Source organism: Gallinula chloropus (assembly GCF_964237585.1).
Source record: "Gallinula chloropus genome assembly, chromosome: 3".
Taxonomy (NCBI): Eukaryota; Metazoa; Chordata; class Aves; order Gruiformes; family Rallidae; genus Gallinula; species Gallinula chloropus.
Genome location: NC_140087.1, coordinates 65,483,714 through 65,508,391, shown reverse-complemented (window position 1 = coordinate 65,508,391; position 24,678 = coordinate 65,483,714). Strand labels below are relative to the sequence as shown.

At 43.8% G+C, this 24,678-nt stretch overlaps 1 protein-coding gene across 4 annotated transcripts; it reads left to right on the top strand.

Annotated features, from left to right (window-relative positions):
* Positions 1-21: 21 nt before the first annotated feature.
* On the top strand, positions 22-24,678 carry AIDA (axin interactor, dorsalization associated; the record flags this gene model as incomplete). Of its 4 annotated transcripts, XM_084261352.1 has the most annotated exons (11): positions 22-131; positions 2,562-2,631; positions 8,928-8,981; positions 11,082-11,136; positions 15,484-15,547; positions 15,984-16,090; positions 17,633-17,644; positions 19,266-19,388; positions 21,828-21,950; positions 22,412-22,529; positions 23,453-24,678. In XM_084261352.1, 11 exons carry the CDS (start codon positions 22-24, stop codon positions 23,547-23,549), a joined length of 933 nt encoding a protein of 310 aa, XP_084117478.1. In that variant the 3' UTR covers positions 23,550-24,678. The 4 variants fall into 4 exon arrangements, with proteins under 4 accessions (XP_084117478.1, XP_084117479.1, XP_084117481.1 ...); XM_084261353.1 differs by lacking the exon at positions 17,633-17,644; XM_084261355.1 differs by lacking the exons at positions 22-131; positions 2,562-2,631 and adding an exon at positions 10,482-10,566 and having other exon boundaries at positions 8,926-8,981.

The window sequence follows — 24,678 nt, the reverse complement described above, 5'->3', positions numbered from 1 at the left end:
TGGTGCCCTAGCGTTGGGGCTATGTCTGAGGCAGCCCGGAGCCTCCTGCAGCGCTGGGGTGCCAGCTTCAAGAAGGGCACCGACTTCGACTCCTGGGGGCAACTGGTGGAGGCGATCGACGAGTACCAGATGTGAGTGCGGGGGCGGGCGGCTCCCGCCGGTTCCCGGCGCGGTCCCAGAGTCCCGCGTGAGGGGAGGGGAGGCTGGAGAGCGGCCCCCTGGTGCGGCGAGGGGGGCCCTGCTGGGCCTAGGCCGCGGCCCCCCTCACCCCTTAGGCCCCGCCGGCGGGTTCCCTGCCATTACATAATATGCGGGTCCGTGAGTTGGGGCGTCCCCGTAGGCGGATGCATATGTGTGTCCGTTCGTCTGTCTGTCTGTCTCCCGAACCCGCCGAGACCGCCCATCGGTGCTCGGCATGGTGTTGCATCCCCTCGCCCGGGGGACGAAGCAGGAGCCGACCCATAGCTTTGCGAGGGTGGCAGCTGGGTGGTGTGGAGCTGCAGCCCCCCTGGACGTGGGGCGTTGAGGTAGTTGTATGGTGCCCCCCCACGGCCACGGGCACCCGTGGCATTCCCATACCATCACCTCTTCCCTTGGGCCTCCATTGTTGTGAGGGAAATGGGTTGCCAAAAACATCAATCTTAGCCCCTGAAAAACCCATAAGCAACCCATCTGTTTGAAAAACGGTCAGTTGCATGCTTGTGTGTTTCACACTCATGAAGCTGAGGTGGGAGATTGAGGAATATGTTTTTGTGACTGGCACAGCCCCAGTGGGATTGGGTTGCACAGGGTGAGACCATGCTGTCTGTGAACACCTTGGTATCAGATAAGTAGTGACACCATAGGGCATGGTTGATGCCCTATGAAACATACCTGGTAGCTTTAGTCAAATGTTCTCCTCCAGTTTTCTGTTCACCATGAAGATGAAAGATATTTCCTGTGGTTTGTGTATATTGCAAGCTAAATTTCTTGTGGGGATTTTTCTGGAAGAAGTCCAGAGGGTTTATACCTCTTCCCCAAGAAAACATCCGCTGAAGAGATGCTCTCAGAGATCTTCTAATGGTATTCAGAACTGTTCAAGGTATGGGCTATAGCCATACTGGCAATCCGTTTCCATTTGGAGTAACTAGACTCCTGGCTGCTTAGAGGATAGTTGAGATGCTATAATCTCATTATTTCACTCATTTACCAGATGGGATGATGCAAGGTCAGTTATTTGTAGTTTGCTGATAGCCTTTAGAGAGGGGCAAGTTGTTACTACAAACCTTGGCATAGGGATGAAAAGTTATCTTCTAGATTTGTATTTTAGAGGAAGAAGAAAACAAGCAATAATTGGAAAGAAGATATTCTTAATAACTGCCTTTCTGTGGACATCTTTGAAGAGTACAGTAGGATTCTAAATCTTCACACCACTTAAAACCATCTTTGCAGTTTCAGCAGTCAAGTTTCATTTAATGTTTCTCCAGAATGAAACATCTTCAAGTTTCTTGTTCTGAGCTTTCTTCATTGAGAAATAAGGTCACTACATATTTGCAGACAGTCCAGTTTAGGAGTTGAAGTATAACTTCTGTTACCTTCCTTGTGGCATTGCTTGTATCTGATGGGAACTGAGGTGATCTCCATGCCCTTGCTTTATTCTGATTTTGGAGCAGTGTAATATCTTTCCAGATGAAAACTCCTTTTGGGTGGCAGCATTGTAAACTGCTCTTGCAAGCCTTATCAGTGAGTTTCTGTTGAATAGAGTAGTTGTAAATGGACTCTGTGGGCCCAGGAGGGAAAAGAAAGACAAAAGAAGGTCAGAGGATTGAAGAGAGATGTCTCTATTTTAAACCCCTCTTGAAAGACCAGGCTAATGTCCACAGCAGTGGTGGTTAGAAGCTGAATCCTTTCAGCAATTCAAATGTGTGAGGTTCCAGACAGAAGTGTATTGCGATGCCCCAAGTACTGCTGCTGTCCCTGGGTTTCCCCTCAAACCCTTGTTTCTCCCCACCCCTTCCACTTCTGCTTTTATTAAAAAGAATTATTTACAAGGAATGGCAACGATTGCCTGGAGGTTATGCGTGTTTAATGTTCTCCTTCCTCAGACGGAAACCATAACTCTTCCCATAGCTTCTCTCTCTAGCTTTCTGGAGCTGTTTGCTTGCTGCCATTTTCCAAACCTCTTGGTACTCCAGTCTCTGTGGTGACAAGGGGTGGGGTCTGTGCTCTGCCTGTGATGCTGACAGGCACAAATGTGAGCTGATACACCCCGGCAGCTTGAGCCAGGCTGCCCTGTGCCTGCCTTCCAGTGCTGGGAGAGTGTCTGGCCATGACTTAGGGTGCCCGCAGCTGCTCCTCCTGCCAATCTGACTTGCCTCAAACTCCCTCTGTGAAATGCATGAGGACGCAGTAGGTGGTTTTTAAAGTATGACCTACCATGGTTATAGAAATCTGTCTTAAAAGAAAAACCACAAACTATTTGGAGGATCAGCCTGTGGACCTCTTGGCTGACACTTCTTCTGGAGGCTGGGGGTAGTGTGTGTGTTGTGCTCCCGCTCTACAATTTTCTTTCCCCCCTCCAGATTAGCAAGGCATCTACAAAAAGAGGCGCAGTCTCAGCACAACAACTCAGAATTTACAGAAGATCAGAAGGTGAGTATTGCTGTTTGCTCGGTTCTGGAGCTGACTTGTCGGTGTTAGTGCACTATGGTTCTTTCTGTCTCACAGACCAGAGCCTTATGGAACTGCCCTTGACACACACAAATATAAACAGAGCCCAGGATGGCTAAAACAAGTAGGTGTCACTGGATGTTGCAGACACTCTGCTGTGTAATACCGAATACCATGTCCAGAGTCCCTCAGAACCTGGGTGTATCTTTATTGGGGGACCTTTTGATAATTTGCTCGTTCAACTTCAGAACAATTTACGTTGTGGAGTCTGAATGCAAAACATCTTGAACTGCAGACACTGAGGGTGTGTGAGGAAGATGTTAGCTTAACATGTAACACCTGACTGGAAGGGTCTTGGCAGAATGCTCCCTACTGGTGTCCTAGAATGTTATTTGTTTATAAACTTTAAAAATACTGAAATTACTTGTTCTCTTTCCTTGGTTGAAAAGGCTCTTTCTTGTCTCAGCAACATAGGAATGCATTTCTGTGACAGGATTTAAGAGGAAAATGCTGATACAATCATACAATCAAGCATTTTCAGCAAAATAAAGTATTTTGAGATATCAGGCCTTGCCTAGGTTTTTATGTCTTGTTGAAAGGTGTGTTTTTTACTTAGGAATACTAAATTAGAGAACCACTGTATTTCCAGATGTCCAAGTCATGAGGTCAGCTGTTTGAGCAATGGCATTGCCTAAAGATTGACATTTGCTAGCCCAGAATCCCGCTTATGGTACTGTGGTGCTAGGGTAATGGGATTTCTGTTTGGAAATGTTGGTCCTGAATACAGATATTGGAGATGTATCCATGCTGGTAGCTTTCTCCATCATTCTTAGCTGCAGTTGACTTTACTACGTGATTTCAGTCTCGATACTCTTGAAAATACAGTTACTTGGAAGGCAAAGCTTCCTGTCTTGCTTCTGTAGGTATCATCTGTGTGAATATGGGAACCAGAATCACACAGGGCTTTGCTTCCAGATGTTCCCTGGATCTTACGAAAAGACCTTGGATCAGATTGTGGAAGTGAGTGAGGTTAGCCACGAGGGAAGGCCTGAAGGGCTCAGGAAGCAGAGATAACTGACCTTGGGTATTAGATATGCAACTGTGTTTGTGTCTCAAAGCAACAGTCTTCTGAAAAGAAAAACTTGAGTGGATGTTTTGACTCCTTCAGTGTGATACCTGTTTCTAAAACTGATACAAATTATGAAAGAGGTTGATATTTATATCACATGGGGTTTTTTGCAGATGTTATTGGGAGAACATTGTATTTCCATTTTCCTACCTTGAGGAATGCTAGTCTCAAGAAAAATAAGAGTCTTGCTGTTGCTTTGAAAGAAGCACTTAAAACTGTACCGCAAAATCTTCTAGGCTGATGCTAAGCTCCTTGCTGTTCTGGTCTCCCCTATTTCTGCAGGAACTCAGCCAGTATAATCAAATGATCACAGACAATTTCTGTCATCACTAGTGTCACTCACTTGGCCTGTGGAGTTTAGCATGCTTCTGGGTTTTCAAGCAGTTCAATTAGAAGTGTATCTTCTCTCTTGCCACCTTTTAAAAAAAGCCTACACACCAAAACAGCTCCTTTTCTGAACTAAGTTCCTGCCAGAGCATCCATCCACCAACAACATGCTATTTCCTTCTGGCTCTGGAGATTCTTTCCCTAATATCTTGCTTTTCTGAGGTTTTATGTGCCATTATAAATGCCATCTTTTTATTTTTCTGAATGTAGAACAGTGTGTGAGCTTCAGAGTTAGCTTACGTGATATTGGCCAAGGCTGTGCACAGAATGGCTCAGACTGGAGAAGGCAAGGCTGTGAAGCTAATTATGATATACTGTCTCTTAATCTACCTTCATTTCCATCTTAGTGTAGATTTACAGTTAGCTCTTTTCCAAAGGACGATATATACTCCTTACTTCAGTAATTACTGTGAGGCTGTCATTGTTTCTTACTTGACATATTGTGGGGAAGATTGGTTTCAGCAGTGATTCCTCTGTAACAAATGAAAACTATTTGCTTTACAGGGAAAGGACAAGGCTAGGCTCAAATCTTCAACCTCATCAGTCTGAATAAACTTTTACCATGTTTGGGTTTGTTTTGTGCCACACAGGTGGTGTGGCAGTGCAGATATGGCCATGCCATAACTGCTGGTGTATTACTTGCTAATGTAATCGTACAATCTGTTGATATAACAACACTGGATAGATGCTACCAGTTTCTCTCCTAGTCATATTGTGAGCCAGTTATCATTTATCTTATAATAAATGCATTATGGTAAGAGTTCAGACTCTTAAATATTCATACCTTGCCTTTTTTCTCCTGATCTGAAGAGTATGTCTTGAAATGCTGTGTGCTGCTTTCCTTGATAGAGCAGACTAGTGTCCAGAATTTCCCATTCCTGGAATTTCAGCTTCTGGGGGGTTGTCATGTCTGCTGCTGGATATAATTCTGGAGTTTCAGTCCTTAGGGAAAGCTCTGTCTTGACTTGAATAATTGATGGTGCTGGAATCTTCATTAATGATTAATTAATTTTGTTGGAGAATTTCTCTGCAGATAAGTACTGTAACACTGCTTACATCTGGTTATGTTGCAACAGCTCTGAAATTGTACAGGATCCATAGCTAGAAGCTGCATGTATGGAGTATTATAATTGGTAGATTTACCTCATTCTTAACATCTGCATCATGCTGTTCTCAATTTTACCTTCATTCTCCAAAAATCCTATCTTCATTCATGATGAACCACTGTGTTTTCTTACAGGAATTGTTTCAGTTTGGTTTGGCTGTAGTTCCCAGCTTGCCTCCAGCTATAGTTACTCTCACCCAGTTCTCTGTGCAATAAATTTGACCTTTAAAGCCCTCTTCTGACCGCAGTTGTTGCTTCTCATGTAACTGTTCTTGGTTTAGGCTGAGTTTTCTGCAGCACTTTAAAAATCATGCTTTTTTATGCAATGGTAACTTGCTGAAATATGAGCTCTGTTGAACAGTGTTAGCATGATTCATTAAACTACTGGTCTCCTAACAGCATAGACCTCTCTTTAAAGCCAAACTGCTCTGGCTCTGTATGCAAACATCTTTGACGAATTACAGTTAGCACAGTCATTAGTCACACAACTGCACTGAAGAAACCTTGACTATGAGATCAACTGACTTTTCCCCTTTCTAATCACGAGTTTACATAAAACTGAATCTTAACTATTTTAAACTAGCAAAGTTAATTATGGCTTCAGTCTTTCTAATGAGATGCAGAATGTTTTCCCTGCTGCAGAAAGGAGCCTTTGCATTGGGATAGTTACAACTGAAAAGGATAGCAGTGTTTAGCTGCATTTTTAACTTTTGGGTTGGGTGTGGTCCCTTAAAAAAATAGTTATGAATAATGCCTGCTGGGAACTTGCCATATTTCAATAGATTCCATATAAAACCTATTCTTAACTATTTTAAGACTCCCAAACTCTCTGCAATTAATCTGTTTCTAAACCCATTATTGCCCCTTGGCCCTCAGAAGCCAGAGGCATATTTTGTATTGCTGTTTGTCCTGTTAGGAAGTACCTAGTTCAGGCAGTTTTAAGAAGTTATGAGCCTGCAGGATAGGGAACAGGGATGCTGTTGAGTTTATTGGTGAATTGACAAAGGAGACAGGGGTTCAGCAGTGCTCCTTGAGACTTTATTTATGGTGTGGGATTCATGCTGTGTATGTGAAACCAGGAGGGGAAGAGCTATGTGAAAATTTGTTTACGTGTTCTGATTCTGCGGTGGGGCATGCAGACTGTGTGCTGGCATCCTACAAACTCATAACCCTCTTTTTGCAGTGGAGTCTTGGGGGTTTTGATCTAACACAAAATGGGCATGCTCTTCACTCAGCAGTCAACACCCAAACCATGGGAACAGCTAGGGTTTTGCAAATGTTAGAGCTGTAGTCAAACCTCAAAGGTTCCCTTTCCTTCCCCAGGGAACCTCTGGATTCTTTTTTTTTTTTTTTTACCCATTACTTCACACCTTCCTCTTGAAGATTCTACCTCTGCAAACATATCTTTTCAGATTTTCTCAAATACCAAAAGGAATTCCTTTTGTCACACTGCAGCTGCTGAGATGGATATAGTGCATTCTCACCCTAGGGACTGAAAAGATCCTTCTGTAGCCCGAACTGGTGTCTTCCCATCTGGTCTGAAAGTACATGTAAATCCACAGCACCTATGTGTGGATTGTGGGTCTGAAAGAGTCAAAATTAATCGAGGACTATATGTGTTCCTTTCTTTTTCAAAAAATCGGTGCTTTTCCAAGCTATTCTGGAAATCCAGCTATGTAGCCACAACTTATTTTGAGGAAGTGAAAGTTTGTTGACGGCCTAGACTGCAAAATGAACCTCCACAGAAATGGAGCTGTAATATTTTTGCTGTGCTGTGTTGTATGCCAGCAGAGTCAGGTTGCTGTATATTGAAATTCCTAAAGGGCACACCACCACACATGCTGTGTACTAGGTAGAGGAGAAAGCCACCTGTGTGTCCTGTATTGATATGTATCACTTGCTACTCTGCTAGAAGGTACTCAGAAGAATGACATAGTTGTAAGACCTCTATACAATGGACAGTAATATTTACTAGAAGGATGTAAAGTCTAGGCTAATGCCATATTGTAACAAGAGTGTTTTAAAACAAGATGAGATACCAGCTGGGGAAAAATGGCTTTAAAAGCCTTGAGCCTGTGGTGGCAGATGAAAATCAAGTATCAGACTTCTACACTCTCCAGCTGTTGGTTCTGCCTTGAGGTATTGATGTTGGATTCTTATCTTCTTATGATTCAACTCCTGAACTCTTTCAACTTTGTGTGGTGTAAGGTGACTGAAACAGTAGATACCTGGCTTTTAGCCCTGCCTCGAGAGACTGGTGGTGGCCCAGGAGCTGATGGAGCAGTTATGACATCCCACTGCAGGAGAGTCAGGTCAGATAACAGAGGATAACAGATAACAGCACACCTATCTGCTACTATAGTCCTCTTGGAGCCCTGAAATGTAACTTTCCTTAAAGGGAAGCTTTGCCTTTTGACTAATACCATGAAACTTGCCAGATGCCCAGACTCTTGAAGTTCCTTGCTAGAACTGTGCTCTGGGAAGTTTCTTCCCCTCCTTGCATTTATTTTGTGGGGGAGAGCTGTTTTTCTGCTGCCTGATTTAAAAGGAGAGAATGAGTTACAGGTGGGTATTTTGACTTTAATCTTCCTTGGGACACACACATGACATACTTTGAAAATCAACTGCCTTTCTTTGTAGCTTCATTGTTGCCGGGTTGTTGGGTTTTTTTGCCATACAACTGTTCCACAGAGCATTTTGATTTTGGCCCTTATTTCTGCAGACAGTGTTAATTTTTCTTCACTAAAACCTTTCAGTTAACGAACAAACTTGTGGTGGTCAGACAAGGTAAGAGTTGAGGTTAGTTACGGAAGTCTTAACTCCTCCTTTCAGCTTGTTGTAATAGAAACAAACATGACTCCCACGAATCTTATTTTGTGGGACACAAAAGCTTAAGTAGCACTGTCTTCAAAGTAAGATTACTAGCAATGGGCTATTTTGAAGCCATATCTCCCCCCCCCCCCCCCCCCCCCCCCATTTTTTAGATAAAAATGAGAAGTTACTTTGCAGTTCTGCTTCAGGATATTTTAGACAGCTGACAAGTTTCAGTCAAATAATACATTTCATGCTCAACTCAAATGCCTTAGAATTAGAAAAATGGAAAGTTAGAAAAATAATCTGCCTTTATACTTCCTCTCCCACCAAAACCCACAAAAGCAGACTGTATTTTCAGTGCTGAGATGCTTCTGTAACTTCAGGATAGGGTTGACTTGGTGGTCTGAGGTTGTAAACCTGATAGAGGAACTGTAATCATAACTCCTAAAAGGGCAAATTAGAACAAACCACTCAAGTTCTCATAAGGCAAGAGCTGGTTGCCTTGGACTTTATTTTCTGTTCCATATCACTTCAGAACAGTTTAGTTTGTAAACAGTTTATGATGTTGGTAGGCATCATTAGTTGCTGCAGCATGAATGACCCTCATCTGTGTTAATGAGCTGTGGGAGGGGAGTTAAGTGGCAAATGTCTGTTTCATGTGTTGTGCTTTCAGAAAGTCCTGTTTGTGTATAAATAAGCTTTTGATGTTGAATGATCTAGTACTGAATAATACATCTGAAATCTTTGTAAGGAAAAAATGATTGTTTATATATATTTGTGTTTTAAAATGTGAATATGAAAGAACACAGCTTCAGTACTAAATTAATTTTGTTTTTCTTCCAGAAAACCATAGCTAAAATTGCAACATGCTTGGAACTGAGGAGTGCAGCCTTACAGGTAGAGCTCTTTTTCCCATGTGACTTCATACTTTAGTGATAGGAGCTTGTTTAAAGGTAGTTTAGTGTCTTCCAACATAGCCATAACCTCTGAAAAAAGAGTGAACAAACGCTTGAACATTTGAACTTTCCAGGTTGTCAGCCTGATGCCCCAGGTGGCTGCCTTGAAAACAAAGCTTTAAGAGTTTATATGAGCAAGTATTAATGTTTGTACAGAAATTTAAGCACAGGTTTTGTGTCTTTGGTTGTTTGCCTTATTTTCCTCCTTCAGAACTGCCTAGTTTGCCTTCCTGACTTGTGTGCTAGTGTGTAAAGATCCCCAGAAATGACCCTTGCACTTGCTCAGCCACTTCATAAATAATGATAGAGTATCAGGTAGACTGTGTGTGTAGAATAAAACCTATTTTATAGCAGTCGTGAAAACTGGAAGTACTGTAGGCAAATGTGTGAAAATAGTGATTTAGAAGCTGCTCTTCGAGGTTTTTTTCTGAGTTGAATCTAGATTAAATTTCTTTTTCTCTCGGCGTAATCTTACCCCTAAAATAAAAATTGTGGGTGGCAGAGGCATGAGTCAACTGAAGCAAAGTTTGGGTTGCCGGATCACCTTTTTACCAACGGAGTGTGGTGACAGGCAAATTTTGCATCAAGTTACTGACAGCAGTGCTCCTGAGTTCTTTGCATTGCTCTGCAAGGTGCAGAAGCTCCATTATGCTGCCTTCAGTTGTCTGAGAAGCTGAGATACAGTGACTGGAGCTGGACTAATGAGGTGGGGAGTCTCAGGGCTGTGCAGTGTTTGAAGAATTATTTGGTTAGCTCTACCTGTCTTTCTATTTTGATCTAACTAGGGGTGTTTGAACAGGGTTGCATTTGTTCTCCATCACTGTAACTTTGCAATAAGGGTAGGCATGTTCCACTGAGGGACAGCTGCTTGGGTCAGGTCATGTCTCAGAGCAACAGCAGAAGATACAGTAAGGTGCTAACCTGCCAAACTGAAGGGGTGTCTTGCAAGAACAGCTTTCCTTGCTGTTGGTACCTCAGCAGTAACTCAAGGATTGTATAACCTCATGTGAAGGTACTAGAACTTCTCATCCACTTCACTGTGGAGAGTGTTTTACCTGCTGCAGATTTTTTTTTATGATTTCGTAGCAGTAAACATGAAAAATTTTATTCAGTGTGGGTTGTGTTTTCCTGTTCTTCTAAAAGGATGGGTAGAGCTGCTTCACTAACCTTCTGTGGCCTTGCAGAAGGTCATTTGTGACACTAAAAAACTGTCAGACCTTAAACTTGAAAACAATGGGTAATCTTGCCAGGGGTGCAGTAACACAACAGGTAAGACCTGATCCTCTGCTTAAAAGATGATGTCAATCCAGTGTCAATCCTTCTGCACCAAATTTTTTCATGCCAGCTCTGCCACTGGTCATCTCAGCACAGGCAAGGTCAGCTTGTCAAACTGTCAGTGAACTACCTCAGAATAAAAAAAAATTAACACTTTTCTGTGCAGTTAGTAGGTCAAGTGGGCTTACTGAGAAGCAAACATGCTACAGCCAGATGAGGAAATGGAATCCTCAGAGTTGGAAAAAGGAAAGGTGGAAATCCCTCTTTCATTTACAGTGAGCTCTTAGCAAGTGTTTTGTCAAGCTCACACTGTATACTGCAACTTCTGCCAGTGTTATAATGCTGAATGTATGTCTTGAACTGTGAATGCTCCTGTTGGCACATCGCTTTGCAGAGCAATTTTACAGCTGATACTGCTTCAAAATAGCTTGACTGGGGAAGAATTAAAACAAGACTCTGTCTTAATGTTCCTGTGTGTAGTAAGTATGAAAAACCAAGTAGCTGCTTTAAAATGACTTGTCTTTCATTGCAGCTTGGGAAATGGAATAAGCTTGTTCTCAGTTAATGAGAAGTAATGTGCTTTCTGCCTTACCTGTGAACTTGGCCTCTGCTGGGGAGATTTTGCTTGGGGTTTTTTTGGGACGTAGCTTTGAAATAACTTGGTATCCTTGAGCAAAGGAAGCATATTCAATGCTTGCTCAAAGATGTGGTAGCTCTGCGTGAGGTGAAGGTGCATACTAAGTTCTAACTCTTTCTAATGTACTAGTCCACCCAATCAAAGGATGAATTTAAGCTTGAGGATCTGAAGAAGTTGGAACCAAGTAAGTAACATCTCTGTATTTTGAGTGACATTTATTACAGTGGAAAATGTGACAGCAGCATGAATACTGACTCGCCACAATGTGGGCTGACAGTAGTGCTGGTTTTAAGTGCCTCTAGAAATATATGTTATCATGTAGACAATACTTGATGGATATTAAGGAATGTAATGTGGGTAACTTCAGCCTTCTCATAAAATCCACCGTGAAGCATTTTAATTTGTGTGTTGTCAATTTTCTTTTGTGTTCTACCAGAAGAAGCTAAAAACAAAAATAATAACTAAATCTGGACTTGCAATGCAAATAAGCAATTCCTTTGTTAGGTCAAGCCATTCTGTTGGGGTGGAAGGAAAAACAGCCATTCACACGATTTGGCTTGTTTTAATTACTTTTGTGCCTGAAGCTGTCAAGAAGGCTGAGAGATTTGGTTTGGGTGTTGTTATAACAACCAAGGCTCTTAGGCTTTTTTTTCCTTCCCTGGTATTGTCAAGTTCTAACTTTTCCTACTTAAGCTTTCATTGCACGCTGCTTGGAAAGTGAAGCAGTTGGCTAGTCCTGTTTGCTTGTAGGATTTGTCACCGAATTTTTTGTGCTACTATAACACATACAAATAGTTTTTCAGACCATGTTGTGTGGAAACACTAGATCTCACAAATCCTTTTGTTGTGAAAGCTGTTCGTGAAATGCATGTTCAAATCACTAGGGTAGGACACCTTGTGTGCCTGGGTTTGGGCATGATAATTCTAGCCACTGAGTGACTAGATTCAAACTCATTGGGTGTATTATAAGACATTTAGATACCGGGTTAGTATCATGGAATGCTTTGGGTTGGAAGGGACCTCAAATACCATCTAGTTCCAACCCCCTGCCATGGGCAGGGACACCCTCGGTAGACTTAAGTTGCCCAAAGCCCCATCTGACCTGGCCTTAAACACTTCCAGGTATGGGGCTCCCACAGCTTCTCTGGGCAACCTATCCCAGTGCCTCACCATTGCATGATGTACTGGGAAGCCTGGTTTCTGAATTGTTTGTTTAAAAATAAAACAGTACAATTACGTAGATTGTCACTGAAACTCTAAATAGCCAATAACCTGTACCAAATCTGTGTATGCTGGCCTTACAGCTCGTGTTCATAACTTATTTTGAGATCCAACTGCTGTTAAAATCAATGTGATGTTGTCCAATATCACAGAAGAAAAGGCAGCCTGCAGAACAGTGTTTTAAAATGTTTTCTGTTGGAACAGCGATGTAAACAGAGGCCATGATGTTAGGATCTGCCCTTTAGTTACACATATGGAGGACTTGTGTGAATTGTGTTTGCAACAGGCACGTTAGAGGGAAGAGCTCTTTCTTTCTGAGGTGATGTGTGTTTTTAAAACCAAAACCAAATCCAAAAAAGTCCAAACCAACCTCTTAAAGTTTGGGTGTCTTATGCAGTACTGCAAGAGAGACTCCTGTTCATTGTAACCTGGTGCTTTTCCTTAGTGACTTTGAGTATGTATCTTGCTGGGCTGAGTGCTGTGGATCCACATCTCCTTCTGATGCTGCTCAAAGGAGCACTTCAGTACCTTGCTGTATTACACTTTGCAAATCATTTGCTGTTGGTGATGCAATAGAGCTGGTGGCCTCGTAAAAACTGGATCCACAGTTTTCTGCAGCAAAATATAAGAGATGCTGGATGGCGTTTCGAGAAGTTTCCAAGCTGAATGTCTGGCATCACCGTTGTTACCAACACCCGCAGGATGTTTGGAAGCAGCATACCCGGGTGGGCAGGTCTGGTACTGATGCCCCTGTGCGTGCCTGCGGCTCTGTGGCAGGAGGGTGCACGCTCAGCTCTGCCTCCAGGCAGGATCAACATTTTTAGGCGCTGTAAAAATGCTCGTAGAGATGGAGCATTTTGTGCCCTCTAGTGCTGGCTGAGATGAATTACTGGGAGGCTTTTTTCTAGGGGATGCTCGTTAATGTAGTGAGAAACTGGTTATCGAGCAGAGAGGAACCCAGCGCTTGCCAACATTTAAAAGATGGGAAGAAAACTGCTGTAAATTCTCTTGCTTCTGTGTAACGGGCCTGCGATCTGCAGGGAGCTCACTTCACTGAGATTCCTCTGCCGGGTGCAGTTTCACTTTCTGTCTCCAGTACGATAGAGCTCCCCAAGAGCTGGGGAATTCTCAGCGTGATAAAAATCCCCTTCTCTTCCTGAGCCTCAGCTGTGCCCGGAAGGTGACTGTCAGCCAGCTGCTCTTCTGCTGGGAAGTGGCTGTGATCCAACCATGGCGAGAGCTGTGTTACTGACCCCTCAGAGCAGAAATCTTTGGAGAGACTTGGCATCAGTTCTTGTCTATTGCATCTCTGAAGGCAACTTAAAGCCTTCTGTGTGTTTATGTATTGTGTCCAACTGGGATCAGGCAGTACCTAACCTCTCAGGTGGTGGTACAGGAATTGGGGTGAGGGATCAGGACAAGCAGAGACTGGAAAGGCTTGCTGGGTCCCTCATAGTATCTCTGATGGATGCTTTACTCACTGCAACCTTTGTGTGGTGTCTGGTAGGTTAATAGTGAAGCCTGTGCTGTGTCATATGTATATGAAGACAGGCACGGAAGCTGTCCTACGCTGGCTGAATTGTAGTGTGCAGAGACAGAGGGATCTCGTAGTGGTTCCTTAAACGTAATTGTTACTTAAGTTCCTCTGGGTATTTGTGTAATCTTAACACTGCCTTAAAACAGTTTTGTTCTCATTCAGTAGTCTTTACGGGGAGATTTCCAAAATGTGCTCTGAGGCCCTTATTGCAAAGCGAGGCTCAGTGAGAAAACTCAGTTCTTCTACCTCCTCCCCCTGGTCTGATACCCATTGGTAGGAGAGTGCTTCTCCCTGTAGGTAAATTTTCAGGTCCTGTAGCCATCATGAAATGCTTATTTCTTTTATTTGAGTAAGTTCCAGTAGGAATGGCAAAGCCATTCTCCATAGAATGTTGGAGAGTATACTCGGTGCTCAGATGTTGCATTGAATCTTTTCTGAATTTTGCCAGTCTGCCCAGACATCAGAAGGCACAAAAAAACCCAAACCAACAACCCACTCACAAAGACGACAAACCCACTACCACCAAAAAAACCCCAAAGTGCATGACAAAGTAGGAAATCTCAACTACATATGTTACCAGCATGCTTGGACCCCAGTGGTGGCTGTCTGCAGGCGCAGCCTACATGTGTACTTCAGTGTGTCAGTTCTGGAGACTTCGGTCTATTTAATGCCAGTAACTGGGTCCAGCCCTGTTCAATGTATTTATCAGCACCTTGGATGAAGGGACAGAGTGTACCCTCAGCAAGTTTGCTGATGATACAAAACTGAGGGGGGTGGCTGACATACCAGAAGGCTGTGCTGTCCTCCAATGAGATCTGGACAGGCTGGAGAGTTGACTAGAGAGTAACCCCAGGCACCAGTACAGGTTAGGGGTGACCTGGTGGGAAGCAGCTCTATGGAAAAAGCCCTGGGAGTCCTGGTGGGCAATGGGATAACCATGAGCCAGCAATGTGCCCTCGTGGTCAAGAAAGCTGATGGTGCCCTGGGATGTATCAAGAAAAGGGTGGCCAGGTTGAGGGAGGTTCTCCTCCCTCTCTGCTCTGCCCTGGTGAGGCCTCATCTGGAATATTGTGTGCAGTTCTGGGCTCCCTGGTTCAAGAAGGACAGGGAGCTACTGGAGAGGGTACAAAAGAGGGCTACAAAGATGATTAAGGGACTAAAACATCTCTTTTACAAAGAGAGGCTGAGGGATATGGATGAGCACAGAGGAGAGAAGACTGAGGGGGATCTTATCAGTGCTTATAAATACTTGAGAGGTGGGGGTCAGTCTTTTTGCAGTGGTGCCCAGTGGCAGGACAAGAGGCAATGGGCACAAACTTGAATATAGGAAGTTCCACCTAAACATGAGGAGCATCCTTACTGTGAGGGTGGCAGAGCACTGGGACAGTCTGCCCAGAGATGTTGTGGAGTCTCCATCTCTGGAGACATTCAAAACCTGCCTGGATGTTGTCCTGTGCAGCCTGCTGTAGGTGATCCTGCTCTGGCAGGAATGATCTCCAGAGGTCCCTTCCAACCCTACTCTTCTGTGATCCAGTGTGTGAATGTGGTGGTGATTGTGTACTGGAGTTTCAGTTAGCCTGTCTGAACGATACAGTGACACAGCTCTGATAGGGCTGTACTGGTATGTAAAATGGGAGAAGGGGTGGAGGAGTTGTATGATCTGATTCTGATCTATGTGTGTGAGGAAGCTGTGAGAACAGACATGGCTGTGCAGAGTAGTAGAAATACTGCTTGCTTATGTGTATGGATTGTTATTTTTTCCTTTCCCTGCAGTACTAAAGAATATCCTCACTTACAACAAGGAGTTCCCCTTTGATGTTCAGCCTGTTCCACTCAGGTAAGAGAGAGCTGGGTCACTTCACCTACCGATGCCTATCTGAACGGGAGCATAGCCTGGGACCTGGGGCACACCTGAAACACTGGAATTTCTATAGCCACCTGCTTGCAGTACTGCTTTGAGTTAAGTGGTTAATAAAAGCTTCTGAATTCTGTTTATGTAGGTACCACTAAAAATCAGGCCCATGCTTTTGATAAAACCAGCATGTGATACGTACCTGCAATTCTCTGAAATTGCCAGTATTGCCTCTTGGTTTTAGACTTTGTTTTCTACTGGGCTGTGCTCCTGCAGTCTCTGTCAGAGTCTATAGGTACAGAAGAATTAAGTGTGAAATTACATTAAAGCGTGTTGTCCTTGGTTTTACTCAGATCTTGACTTGTTAGTTGAACATCAGATGATGATCTTTGGTCTCATTCTTGTTTCTTGTGTTTTACAGGAAGATTTTAGCACCTGGAGAAGAGGAACACTTGGAGTTTGAGGATGATGATGAGGAAGGAGGAGCTGGAGCAGGGTCTCCAGACTCTTTTCCTGCTAGAGTTCCAGGTAGGGGCACTGGCGTTGTAGCCAGCCTATGTAGCATATGTAAGTGCTGCTGTGAGAAGCCCCTTTCTCCATCGGTGATTGAAAGTTTGACTGATGAGCAGCAGCCTAATGTAAACTGCAGAGCTGCATTGAAGAACCACAAAGGTGCCCAGTGGAATTATTTTTTTTTCAGGGAAACAATATCTTATTGCAAAACAATTGTATGGATACTTTTGAGGGTTGTACCATCTACCTCAAATAATTAACCTTTATTCCTTGTTCAAACTCAGGGTTTTCATTCTTTCTTAACTCTACTGTGTGAAGTGTTTCAGATGCACTCAAAAATAAATTATGGCAATATTTCTCCTTCAAGGAGCATCGCATGCTGCTAGAGACCTGATAAGTTGTTGCTGGTGATTTTTGTGTTGCATCATCAGGTGAGATGATACAGAGGGGGAACCTTTGCTTTTGTTAGCTGAAGGCCTTGTCTGTGAAAGTGCTTGTAGAACTGGTTATACCCACAGACTCTAGAGGAGGTCTTCCTGTAACTTCAGCTGTTAACTATTTATCAGGTAAAGGAGCGGGATGTCCCAACAGAGGTTCTTTTGGTTCCTGCTGTAGTTTCTCTGCAGAAGGAAACAAGTTGCAAGTTTCAGGGCAGATTGGCAAACTTTGTGTTTCAGGAAGGAGGAACAAGAAGGGAGGGAAACTAGTACTGGAATGACGGGTGAAAGAGCTGGGGTGTGACATTACTTATGCTTGGAGAAACATGTCTTTCTGCCTAGATTACTCCCCATGACAAGCCTATTAAGTAAGGTGCCTCCTGTCTGTCCAGAGTACGGCAGCGACAGCTTGAGTAGCTCCTGGTACAGTGGTGAATCCCTAAGGCTGCAAGCATTGCCATGGTGCCAGCAGTGACCTCTGTGCTGTCCACTGGAGCTGAATTTGTGTAGTGCCTGTGGAAGCTGTGCCTGTGCCTAAGACAGGATCAAGTTGGCAGGCTGAGTCTGCAGTTCAATGATTTTTCAAAGCAGGGTAGGCAGATCAGAAAGAGGAGAAATCTGGAACATATACAGAATTATTCCTAAGTAAACCCATGCTTTTTAGAGGTGGTGAGAGCAATTCTTGAACTTACTGTTATCTACTCAATAAAATATATATCTAACTTTTTTGGTTGAGTTTTTTTGGTGGCTTTTGTGGGTTTTTTTGCCTTAAGGTGCACTTCCCCATAGCTGCTGTAATCAAAACCCTTTGTACTCCTTGAACAACGCAGATCTTGTTTCCCTATTGATTGCACATTAGCGCGGTGTGCCCTAACTGATTGGAGTTCAGTCTGTTGCTCCTTCTCCGGGTAATAGGGCTTACAGGAAAGCCATTTCCAGCCTCCTGGAGTAAGCCTTATGGAAAGTCCACTTTACTTATGTTGAACTGATAGAACTGTGTTGCTGCCTTTTCTTATGCCTTTAATCTGTAGTGCACAGCTGTATTGTCTAACTGATCATGGTCTTGTCTTCTACATGCATGGCTTCATCATTATCACTTTGCACCATTGATCTAACCCAGGAGCCAATGAAGGTATGATAACCTTTGAGTATATACAGTTATTTCTCTGATCATATTTGTGTGGCTGTGGTGGTCTTCATTCAGCTCTTAGCTTCAATCCTGAAAATAAAGTCTTGGTAATGATCATAGTAGTGGGTATCTGTGTTGATCTTTATTTGCCTTCAGTAACAGAAAAAGGGATGGTCATCTTTGGTGACACACTTTACATAGGTCTCTAAAGTCCTACTGTGCTAAAACATTCTGACTCAGTGCAGTCAAAGGTAGATGTAGCTAGCTTTTCCTTAATAGAATACATGCTTTATGGGAAATGTCACACAAGGAGTACTTTATATAGTTAGACTTCTGTGCTCTATGGAGCTGAACTGCCTTTAACAGCTTGCTGCCTCTAACAGCTAAGGTTTCCTGCTTTTCTCCTGGTTACATACTTTATGTTTTAACCAGGAGATTTATGTGTTGTGCTGGCAAAGGATTCTTCTGTGAACCATTTCCATTTGTGAACACTTTTTTCCTCCCCTTCCTTTCTCTGAATTGGTGTTTGGGAATGGGGAGCCTGGATGCCTGTGCCTTGGTGGCAGAGAGCTGTTGGGTTGGCTCACCTTTATGCATCTGAAGTGCATGTGTAGGAGGACACATTTCATTTGTAGATGCTCCTTTCACCCTCTCGCAGTGATGCCCTGTAGTTGTGACTGAAATGGCTGTCTTGTGTTCAGGTAAACGATATGGGATAATAACATTGTTATGAGAAAACTAGAACTTTAAATCAAACTTGCTCCTGAGTCTGAACATTTCCTCTTTTGGTGCTTATTCATACAATACTGGAGAGAGGATTGAAGTCCTCCAGTTTTCACTAAAACCAGCATGAAGAAACCTACTGCACTGTTGTTGACAGTCTCATGACTTTCAGTGAGTTTGAACGTTTGGATTTCTTGCCAGCTGTGCTGTCTTCCTCGGCACTGCAGGGATTCATTTGCACTCACCAGTTTGATACTAAATGCTCTTGATGTAGAGCTGGGAGCTTCCTTCCTCAAGGCAGAAGGGAACTCGAGGGATGCAGACAGTTTGTTTGTTTTTTCCTTTGGAGGCCAGTAGGACTTCAATAATTAAGAATCTCTCTTCTGCTGCCCTTATATTCAGTGGGATTTGCAACAATGCCATTTTCCTCCTTGCTTGCCCAGTTCAATGCGAAGCCAAGTCATGTTCGGTGGGGTGGGACTCCCAGTTAAGTGTCTGAACTTCCTGAAACTGTAGATTGAATCCAGCTGCCCAAATTTAATCCTTAAAAATGATATAAAGTGAGTTCTATGAAGGACTTACTCTGCACAGGAGCAAGAAAGAGCTCTTTAAACAAAGTTCTCTGTTCTTATAGCGTTAGGGTGGGGGCTTTTGTGGATTTATTTGATTTGAGGCAGTCTTGGGGTTTATTGGTGTGGGCTTGTGGCCTTTGAAATGTTTGAGATGATATTGTGTGCATGTGCACACAGACAGCCTGTAGTGCTTTGTCCTACTAGGGGATGAATCCTGGGGCTTTGAACCCCCCAAGGAGAGCAACATCTTCCCCGAGAGATGATTGGATAAGCAAGGCCTCTGTTGTAAGATGACACAAAGGGTTAACGGTGTGCTTTGCTCTTTCCAGGTACTTTATTACCCAGATTGCCATCTGAACCTGGGATGACATTACTCACCATCAACATAGAGAAAATTGGTCTGAAAGATGCTGGGCAGTGCATTGATCCTTACATCACAGTCAGTGTAAAGGGTAATGGTTTCTCTTCCTGGCTCCTCGTTTTCTGCTTTGGGGAGAGTGTGTTTCTCCGAAAGCTGCATTGATTTTTCAGCCTGCTGGAAAAATATTTGTTGGTACTTGTGTTTTCTGTTGTGGGCTTAAGGCTTCTGCATTAAACAAGGGTGGAAGAATTCTGTGCTTGAGATACTGGGAGGTGAGTCACTGCAGGAGATGTGCTTATCTGTGCACTGCAGGGTGCCTTCCCCGTTCTGGGAGCTGAGTAGGGGTGACTTGGCAGGCTGTGCTCTACTCCAGCTTCTTCAGCTGGCTGCTAAGTATGGATCTGTTTGGATGGCTTGTGCTCCCCAACATACACAGGTCTCCAGCCTTTCTGGAGATGGTGAACCACAGCCCACTGACTGTTCTTGCCCTGTCATTAAACTAATTTTTTAGTACAGCAAAGATCATCTTACTGAGGCTAAAGGTTTAGAGGAATGGATATGAAGCAGGGAAGCGAAGCTTGCAAGTGAAATAGGATATATTTTAGCCTTGGTAGTGAAATATTTTGGCCAAAGCCTGGTGGCCTAACAGCCTTCCCCTCTGAGAACCTCAGTGAATCTGGAAGAACCTCGCTCTCTCTGTCAGTCTAGGACAGGCAACATTAGGGTTTCTCACTGTTCCATATGACAGTGTAGTTGGTGTCTTCTGCTGCAGGCTGACACTTTCGGTATTCACACTTTTTCTGGTGGGAGCATCTGCCTCTTCCTCATCTCACATTTCTTAGGAGGAAACCCCTGTAGTCAGCAGTGCTTACGCTTAACCTGTCCTGCTTGGTTCTGCTTATCATTACAGTCTTTTGGGGTGTAGGATTTGTTTGTTTGTTTATTGTAGACAAGTTTGTAGCTGAGCCAACAACCTCTAGTTACTTCCTGTTGTGATAGTGACCTTGTATGTGTCATCTTCAAATGTGTTATTAGATACCAAGTGTAGGGATGAAATATTTGTCTGGTGGAGGAAGCACCCAACGACACACCTAAGCTCTGTGGCAGAAGTAAGGGCTGCAGTACTGAATGTCATTTGAATTCCAGTGATGTTCTTAGGTGTTACCTGCTGGAATAAATTAAAAGCTTTATCTGGTCCTGCTGTGTGTGATGTTTTTGGTTGTGACAGTTTCCACTTCTCTTTGGCTCTTTGAGGTCACTTGTTTGGGGTAGAAGCTGGAGCTTCTTGCTTTCCCCAGCTGATACAACTGTCTCTTTGCGTTTCCATTCTTGGAAATGTGCAGTGCTCGTTTGTGGTGGTGTTTTAGGTTTGCAGCATTGTTTTGTAGCTTGTGTAACTACCCTGCAGGCTCCGTTTCCCCAGTCTCTTGTGGATGTTTGCCTCTTGTATCTCAGAAAGCTGAGGATGGTGGCTTCAGTGGCGGGGTGGCTGGGTGGGCATGGGTTTTACCAACTCAAATTCTTTCATGCCAAGTTTCTCTTGATTCACAGGAAGATACCAGGCCTAACAGGGTTCTAGTGTTGGATCCTGGAACTTACCAGAACTTACGAAGCAAACATCTGTTGTTCCTTGCCACTGAAGTGTTTGTCAGCTTATTATGTATTGTTAAAACTGTTGTTTGTCTTTAGAGCTTATTCTCATTTCCTTTCTGGAGCTAACGGAGCCTATATGTCACTAGGCCTAGTAGCTGTTTTCCTTGGTTCTGTACCAGGCTGCTCTTCTGGAGGTTTAGAGAGAGGTTTGCTGCAGGTGCAACATCACTGGTCCCACCCCGCTCCCTGGATCAAGTGCATCAGTGGTACTCCAGGCCCCCAGCCACATCCTGTACCCCGGGTGCAGTGTGTGTGTGCTCTGTACTTGTGACTTTGGCCATGTTGTTAGCAACTTTGTTCATCCTGAGGTAAAGAGACCGCTAGTGAGAGCAGAAGGAGGACAAATGGAATTATGTAAACCATGGAGACAGTGCTGAGAATGGGAGTCCAGCCCATGGCCCTGCCATGCCTCTGCCTGTGGGAAACCCAAGAGGAATAATGCCCATTGAGCCTAGGCAGCAAAGCAAGGTGTATAGAGCTCATGTAAGCTGTGCCAGTGGTGCCCCACAGCTCCTTTGGTGTGTATCTCGTTCTGCTGGTTCAGCTGAAGTGCTGAAGCCCTGCTGCAGTCCTGTTTGCAGAGGGAATGGAATTCTGTGCCGGAAGCAGAAAGAAATGTGCTCTTAAATACAAAAATAAAGGTAATTCCAAATTTTCATCTTAAACGCTGTCAGAACTGTACCTGCTTTTCATGTTGTAATCAAAAAGAAAACTCACTGCCTGAAGGGGCATGACTGCCCCTTTTTTAAGTTTAGGGGAAGATCCAGGTTCACGCTAACTTTCTGTGGCAGTGTTAGGAGCGGTGTGTGAAGCTCTCAAATCAGGGCCTTAAAGTCTGAGCATTTGTTGCCCTTCTCATGCTGTTTCTTCCCTGCAGATTTGAATGGGATAGATCTGACTCCTGTGCAAGATACTCCTGTGGCTCTGAGGAAGGAGGACACGTATGTCCATTTTAATGTGGACATTGAGATTCAGAAACACGTTGAAAAACTAACAAAAGGTGTGTAGTGTGAGAGCCCTGGGATGGGCCTGGGAGCTCAGGCACTGAGTTAATAGGTTGTGCCTGAGCTGCTGCTGCAGGGCTCAAGATGCACATGGGGATAAATACAGACCTTTGCTTCCTGTCCCTTTCAAATCAGTCATTGTGGTGACTCGTGGACGAGGGAGGAATGGAAAGAGGTGAAAATGCATCAGTCTCGGTACCACACAGGTACTGAGCTGCTGCATCACCTTCTCAGTCATTGGGCAGTCACCTGGATATGAGTAGTTGAGTGAAGAGTACAAGCGTTTGTGAGTGTGGTGGGCATGGTGGTACAACCACGATTCAGCTTTTGAGTTAATAACAGAAGTGATGGAGATAATTCCTTACAGTGCATTTAGAGCATCCCAACGGCAGAGAAGTTTTCAGGTAACAATCAGCCATAATTGCTGACTTGTCTATTAAACTGTTTCCCACTCTAGGTGCAGCTATTTTCTTTGAATTCAAACACTACAAACCTAAGAAGAGGTTTACTAGCACCAAGTGCTTTGCTTTCATGGAGATGGATGAAATTAAACCCGGGGCAATTGTTATAGAACTGTAAGTGACTTGTAATTGTTGGTGCCAATGACAGAGGAAATGAACGAGACTGCATTTGCAATGTGTGGCTTGTTGCATCAAGGAAGGTTTCATGGACTCATTAGATTGACTTCCATAAGGAATATTCTGGGTTTAATAAAGAAGGGAAGATAAAATGCTTTCAGTCAAATAAAATGGCGGGAGACTTCTCTGAAAAAGTCAGAGTATTTCCAAATAAATTGCTGGTGTTTGTAAAAAAAAAAAAAAAATATGTGGAGTTAACAAATTCTGTTTGTGGAAGTGTTTAATTCTGGCCTTAGCTTGAGTGTCAGATCACCAGTATTTAAAAAAAAAAAAAAATCACAGTCTTTTGGTACAGATTTTCTGTAAAGGGAATGTGATTGGACATGGGGGATACTGACTTGCCATTGGCTTTCATGAGCATTCCAAAGCAGTCAGGTGGTTGTTTTTCCAAGTATATGAAGAAATACATTAGCCAGTTGTGCTGCAGCAGTTACAATGTGCTTCCCACCCCTCCTGTGTGGCTGGAGGTCTGAGGGCGTTTTTGAGGTTTTGGCATGGTGGCTGGTTTGGTTGGGTGAACCTTGCGGTTCTGGGCATCTCTAGGCAGAGAGCTTCTGAAGTACTGAGTAACTGATGCCGCATCTCCTACAGTCCAGGTTATCGCACTGGGAATTCTCCTTGCAAAACCTTTACATTCATCTTTGCCTGAAATATTGGTTTTGTTAAAAAAAATCCAGAGAAAATACCGGTTTGAGTTTCTTTCTGTAAACCTGCTCATCACTGTTGTTTCCAGTAAGTCTTGTCAGCTACATTTAAAAGATGATGGTAGTAAGAGGTGTACAGGGCAGGCTTTGTAGCCTGCTTTCATCTGCTTATGCAGCCATTAGCACTTGGATTAATTTATTTTCTCATGGTTACAGGTACAAAAAACCCACTGACTTTAAAAGGAAGAAATTGCAGCTGTTGACCAAGAAACCACTTTACCTTCACCTCCATCAAACACTGCACAAGGAATGACCCTGGTTGTAAGATGTCTGTGAGCTGAACCACGAGTCACGGTAGCTGTGTGTTGGAGCTGTGTAGTTCCTTAGTGTTGGAGGGGCAGGAAAACGACTGTGTTCATACCAGTAGGTCAGATGGGACCATCACACGCTGCACAGCACTACTTCAGGTTCAGAGGCAAGCCTACCATTCCAGTGTAAGACTTTTCCAGTACCTTCCAGATACAGGTCTTTCCACACCCACCCACCCCCCCCACCCCCAGGAGCCCTGAAATACATTGACTGCTTTTCCTAATTAATTTTGCTGTTCAACACTTTGTATCTTACCTGTTGTTATCCTCTCACCTCAAGCTCCACCCAAGGATGGAGGCTGCCCCTTTGCCAAAAGTAGCAATAAAGATGTGGCAGGCCTACTAACAGTTCCTCTCATCTGCATTTCTGGAGTTCTCTGTAACTGGCTTGGGGGCAGAAGACCAACAGAAGGACAAGGTGGGGCGGGAAGGAGCTTGAGGTACTGCAAGTGATTTAAAATGAGAGAAAGAGCAGGGGGGTGCTGGGTCAAGTAGGGCAGCCACAGAAGAGCTCCAGTCAGCTGTGCTGCTTTGGTTGGGCATAGAGGACAACTGCAGATGAGCACGCTGAACTGTGATTTTAACGGCCTTGCCTGATGCTCTCCAACTGAGTTTTGGATACAACGCACATTATGATCCTTCAACTTGCCTGTTACTCCTCAGCAGAGCTTTTTTTTCTCTGTATCTTGTCACAGGCTGATTTGCAAAGGTGGGTGGGGGATGAAGAGAGGCTTCATCCTCATGGTGTGGTGGAGGCATCACCATTGCAGTGACAGTAGGGCAGACCCTGTGGTGTTCAGGTGTCAGTGGTGAAGAAGATCTGGTTAGTAGGTTGACCCACCTTTCACATGAAACTGCTGTTCTTATGGAAACAGATTGTATGCAGTTTTCTGCATATTTTTGTGCAAGTCTGGAAACTTACTCTAGAAGTTCCCTTTTTATGTAAGTAGGTAGGATTAGCATTTATTTTCTGTATTTTTGATTTGGTGTGTGATAAGCTGCAGGACATTGGCTTATTCTGACACACACGTGCATTCACCTTTTGATCTAATAAAGGGACTGAAGTAGAACCCA